The sequence below is a fragment of the Ochlerotatus camptorhynchus genome, unplaced genomic scaffold, assembly GCF_037179485.1.
Source record: "Ochlerotatus camptorhynchus isolate MF236.1 unplaced genomic scaffold, CSIRO-AGI_Acam_v1.1 ptg000434l, whole genome shotgun sequence".
Lineage (NCBI taxonomy): Eukaryota > Metazoa > Arthropoda > Insecta > Diptera > Culicidae > Ochlerotatus > Ochlerotatus camptorhynchus.
In genome coordinates this window covers 1,286,122-1,292,121 of record NW_027040920.1, presented here as the reverse complement: position 1 = coordinate 1,292,121, position 6,000 = coordinate 1,286,122, and the positions used below count along the sequence as shown (strand labels likewise).

Genomic DNA, 6,000 nt, shown 5'->3' with positions numbered 1-6,000 from the left:
CAACACAACTATGTCATGCTTGACATCTCTTTCGTCCTGCCGCAGTTACACCAATCTTTCTGACGTCAGTGAGGTTTGTTTTGATGCATAATCACATCAATACAACCCAAGTGAGATGCATTGGCACACCCACTGTGGAACAGCTGATTGACATTGCGTTTTTCTAGCAGTGTCCGCTTCCAGAAACTTCTCGACTGTCGCTTCTGGAAGCTGGGTTTCATTTTTCTTTTATAAAACGGGTGCACCCGAAGTGGATCGAGTTTAATCAGTTCATAGAAAAGCAAGAGTGCGCACACGAAAATTTCGAGACAAAGCTGAAAAATAGTTGGAAGGTCAAATTGTTTTAAAGAGTTTTTCGGAGGAGACCACGTATTCAATTGAAGTGTGATTTTCCGTTGGAAAAGTTGAATTTTGGCAAGCAAAACTCGAGTGAAAAGAGAAGGTATTTTTGCTCGAATCGGTGACGAATTGCGCCTCTGGAAAACAAAATTGACTGATGGTTCTTTCTAGAAAGCGGAAATACGAAATGGGAAAGGACTTCTACAATATTCTCGGTGTGTCGAGAACGGCCACCGACGATGAGATCAAGAAAGCGTACCGCAAGTTGGCATTGAAGTACCATCCGGATAAGAACAAGAGTCCTCAGGCTGAGGAACGGTTCAAGGAGGTGGCGGAAGCCTACGAAGTGCTTTCGGATAAGAAAAAGCGTGATATTTACGATCAGACGGGCGAAGAAGGACTGCGAGGTGGATTGGGAGCTGGCGCTGGCGCTGGTGGAATGGGTGGAAATGGAAGCTTCCAGTACCAGTACCACGGAGATCCACGGGCGACATTTGCGCAGTTCTTCGGAACGAGCGATCCGTTTGGTGTGTTCTTTGGAAACGACGGAATCGGTTCGAATATGTTCTACACAGAAATCGGTGGAGAGTCGGATGATCCATTTGGTTATGGTGGTCGAGGCGGTATGGGACCTGGTGGATTTCCGGGTGCATTCCGGTCTCAATCGTTCAACGTTCAAGGATCGCCTCAAAGGAAGCAAAAGCTGCAGGATCCACCGATTGAGCACGATTTATATGTGACACTGGAGGACATCAATAGTGGATGCCAGAAGAAGATGAAAATCTCCAAAATGGTCATGTCACAGGATGGATCCGCACGGAAAGAGGAAAAGATCCTGAACATCAACGTGAAACCTGGATGGAAGGCAGGCACGAAGATCACTTTCCCCAAAGAAGGTGACCAGGTTCCAGGAAAAGTACCCGCCGACATTGTTTTCATCATTCGGGACAAGCCACATTCCCACTTCAAACGGGAAGGTTGCGACATTAAATATACAGCGAAAATCTCGCTCCGGCAGTCCCTATGTGGCACTGTGGTGAAAGTTCCAACCCTATCCGGTGAAATCCTCACCATCAGCACCGTTGGAGAGGTCCTCAAACCAAACACAGTCAAACGCCTGCAGGGTCGAGGTCTTCCCTTCCCCAAGGAACCATCCCGGCGGGGTGACCTGCTAGTGTCCTTCGACATCCAGTTCCCGAACCAGCTGAACCAAAATGCGAAAGATATCCTGTCGGATCTGCTCCCTATGGATACCAATGCGTAAGCTGTAAGAGGGAGGAAATAGCAAAACATCGAGAGAGAGGGAGAACATTCTAGAGCAACGGAAAATACGTCGTCGTCGTCGTCGTCGTCACCGCCATCGCTCATGTCTGGCCTCGTGATTAATCTCTCTCTTTGCTCCTCTCATTGGCTCTTCTGGTTGGTTCGAGAAGGAGAGCGAGAGAAACTTGTGTAAATAGTCGTCGAGTTCGAGTGGAAAACAGCTCGATTCGAGCAGTTAAGGTGAACGTGATTGCGGGTTTGAATTTATCCGCTATGTTTGTTTATTTTTAAGTTAACCTTGTAATTCAATTTCTACTAGAAGCGTAGTTTCTATGATAAGTTATTCGTTCATTGGGGGGTGCGCGCCCTATTATGTATGCGAGAGAAGACTGAGAGAATTAATTAAATAAACTAGATTTTAGAACAAAATATAAATAGCCACATTGAAACTGATCAACCAACAACGTTAGTAAATGCAACGGAAGAAAGTGTAGACGATAGTTTTCCCCAAACAAAACAGTAATTAAAGCGATTAACGCTGGAACGTTGTGATTATTGCTACATATTTGTCTATCATTTTAGTAGTGTTGTTTTTTTTTTTCGTTTACCAAACTGTAAATAGCGGAAAACTTTTAATGAATTCTTACCACAGATAAAATAGGTACGTTATAGTACGTGAAAGATGTGTACCAAAAATCAAGAATAAATATGAAAAATTAATTTAATCGAATTGTGTTGTGCAAAACGTAGGACTTCGGAATATCACACGCCCAACCATTGTGGCAAGAGTACGACTAGTCAGTTGGATGTCGATGATGTAATTTTCCTATTCTAGTATCATACGTAGTCAGCCGATTGGTGGTATTATTCAATCCAAACTTTGTACTCCCAACTCGTGTGTATGTTTATCATTTATTATAGAACAGCTAGTAGAGCAGGAGCATTGGCTATGGTTGTGTTTTGAACAGCCGTCTAAAATTTGTTTGCTGTTGCGACCTTATTGTCTGATAGTTTGGCGTCCCCGTCGGCAAATTTTTTAAAAATTGCTGCTGAAAATGTAAACAATGCATGTACCCATAATTTTTGGTTCGTAATTGTGCTACGCTGGTCATTGGCTTTGTTGTGATGAACATATCGATGGCACTCCCTTGGATCTGAGGAAGAGAGACCAAAAGACGCATACTACCAAGCCTATAGGCACGCTTTGCTCGTTTATGTCTGGTACAACATAGCTACATGCAATTACTTTGTAGAAAGACAGAAGGCAGCTCTTGTGTTATTCATATTTATTTCAGAGACGTAGCGAGCGTTTGCTATGCCCATTTTGAATCATGAAAATAAGGCCCCTTTCCTAATTGTTTAAACTACAGCAAACTTTCCATACTTCGATATTGAAGCTGAAGGGACCATCGAGATAGATAGTGATCATTCAGAATTCAGAACAGTTATTTATTAGCCTACTAGCACAGAACAGATAGGTAACATGGGAATCAGAAACGGAGGCATTTAAATTTCAATTGGTAGTGACACCTAGCGGTAGAGAGAACGCTTTTTACACTCAAAATTTATTTACACTTATACACCCCCTAGTTTAATCTAGTACATATGAGTAGATACTGTTGCCGTGAGGTACACTCGAAAATTGTAAATGTAAGTGCGTCAAATCAAATTTCGAGCCGCTCCGTCTGTCACTTCGTTTGTGCCCATATGATGTATTCTAGGATAGCTCAGATGGCAAGGCAAGCGGCTAGTGATCGGAAGGTCATGGTTCGAATTCCATCTAATGACATGTGTGTGCATGCATGTATGTAATAAATTTTCTAGTATTCTGTGTTGGTTGGTGCGTGCTTCGACATAAATAATGACACAACAATCACCAACGAGAACAACCCTGCTCTGTTCCGTTCTTATTTTCGGATTAATTATCCCGAAGTTGAATAATCGTTTAATAAATGTATAATAGTGTTTAATTAAACATTATTTCGCATGAGAATCAAGCGTCTATAATTACACCTTTGTACCATCGCTGTTTAAGGAAGTAATGATGTCTTATAAACGCTGAATAATCAAAAAAATTATCGAATAAAGCTCTGTTACAAATCTTATAAGTCGAATAAAAGCTTCCCGACATACTTTATTCAACACCCAATATTTCGATTTGTGGTTGAATAAATTCTCCAGGTTGTGTGAACAAAGCCTGAACAGAAGTTATTATTAAAAATAGTACAAGTATTATTAAGCATGCAGTTGAATAAAATCGCCAAGAAGTCGTTTCTTCAATAGGCAATTGTTTGTTGGGGAGTACACTACTGACATCTGGCTCCGTGTTCGCGGGAAATATTTAGCTAAGCCATGAACCCGCATGCAAAAGTTATGAATTGGTTCGTGCCTGATCTATTCTGTACAAATTATTTTTATCTAGATAAAAAATCCTATGGTTTTGACAGATCCTATCACTGCACATTTAAATCGGCCGTTTACGATTTTCGGCATAAGTCAGAATTAAGTGTCATGTCGGTTTGTCGGTGCTGTAATGTCCCTCTTGGAGGTTCTCGTTCAGGATGGTGCCGTTTCGATTGCGCCGATCGTTGCCCCAAGCTTAGTGTTTGGCATTTACGGCATTTAGGTCGCCAGCGATGCGCCCCACCCCCAGAGCAGGTGTGGTGTAGAGCGATGTATAATTTACGTTCGTTGCGGAACTTTACGAACTAGATGCTCTTGCTCTTAAGGCCGGCGCACAATGCATACGTTTTCGGGTTTTTTGACAGATAATGCATGGGCTAACTGTCAAAAAACCTGAAAACGTATCCATTGTGCGCCGGTCTTTAAGTGAGCAAGCATTCCAGTTGGCGATCTTGATGGCGCCAAGGTCCACGATTGTCGTATTGTCGATGAAACGTGATGCTCGGTTCTAGCACAGTGTTGCCAGAATGTTTTAAAGTTTATCGGTATCAAAGGTTTAAAAAAATCAGTATTTATCGGTATTTACTATTTTAATGAATTTTTTTAATTTAATATTTTAATATTTTTGCCGTTTTTTGAAAGTGAAAATTTTAACTTTTGGACTATGATCGGAACATTCCGGAAGAAAACTCCGGGGAATGCTTGAATTAGCTTCTGGAGGAAGCTGAAAACAAGAGCCAGAGAAAGAAGAAATAAGCTCTCCTGGAGGAAATTTGAGGAAAGTTCTGAGAGAAGTCGGAAAAACATCCGCGGAACTTCTAAGACATAAATTGAGAAACTTCTGGCGAAAATCTAAAGAAACTTTCAGGAAAAAAACGGATTTCACATTCAAAGGAAGGCAGAAAAGTTTCGGAAATCGGAAATAAATTCTAGAAGTAGCCGTTTCCAGGGGAAGCCAGAAGAAGCTCAGAATAACCTTCCAATAGAAGTAAAAAAAAAAACAACTGTACAAAATTCCAGAACTAGACGAAAGAAATTTTTGGAAGAAATTTAATTGATCTTCCTGGAGAAGACGGAAAAAAACTTCCTAGAGACGCTGGCAGAAACTTCGGAAGCCAGAGCGCTAACGGAACAGTCGAAAGAAAAAAAGGACATAATTCCGAAAGAAAGTGCTCTTGGGAGATGTTCTAATGCTCCAGAAAATTTTCCAAATTGTCATAAAATATCTCTGAAGACTCCACAATGCCCCTGAAGTTTTTGGAACATTCCTGAAATGTACTTAGGAATATTCCATATTTCCTCGGGCTGTTTTGGAATACTCTGATCATTTTTTGAAATACTTGGAACTTCCCTGATTGAGACTACGGGAATATCTCTAATCAACTTTGAAGGTCTCTAGACTTTCTTGAAGATTACGAAATTTCTTAAGCGCTCTCACAATTTTCTTGAACTTATTGTAACATCAGCATTTATCCCGATTTTTTCATCGACACTGCTATTAATAAGCACGGAACCACAAACGAAGTGACAGACGACTAACTGGCGAAGAAATCCATTAAAATAATGTGGTTCACTGTAATAGAATTTTCTTGGAAGCTTTTGCCATCATCCACCAGATGGGTTAGTTTTTTTGTTTTGATTTGAACAAAGTTGATTTTGTGTATAATGATTCATTGACAGTGTGCAAAGCACAAACGAAGTGACAGACGACTAACTGGCGAAGAAATAAATTAAAATAATGTGGTTCGCTGTAATAGAATTTTCTTAGAAGCTTGTGCCATCAGCCACCAGATGGGCTAGTTTTTTTGTTTTGATTTGACCATAGTTGATTTTGTGTGCAATATGATCCTTGACAGTGTGCAAAGAATGTATCATTTTGTAATTTTTTTTTATGCATTTCAGTTTAGAGTAGAGTGAAAGAGATAGAACCAAAACATTCTAGTTCAATTGGTGAAAATGCTAGTTCAATCCAGTAGTAGCAACAATCAATACGAA

At 40.6% G+C, this 6,000-nt stretch overlaps 1 protein-coding gene across 1 annotated transcript; it reads left to right on the top strand.

Moving 5' to 3' along the window:
• Positions 1-241: 241 nt before the first annotated feature.
• On the top strand, positions 242-2,312 carry LOC135711653 (dnaJ protein homolog 1-like). Its single transcript, XM_065234523.1, has 2 exons — positions 242-442; positions 511-2,312. The coding sequence occupies exon 2, from the start codon at positions 527-529 to the stop codon at positions 1,601-1,603; it is 1,077 nt and encodes a 358-aa protein (XP_065090595.1). The 5' UTR covers positions 242-442; positions 511-526; the 3' UTR covers positions 1,604-2,312.
• Positions 2,313-6,000: the final 3,688 nt, after the last annotated feature.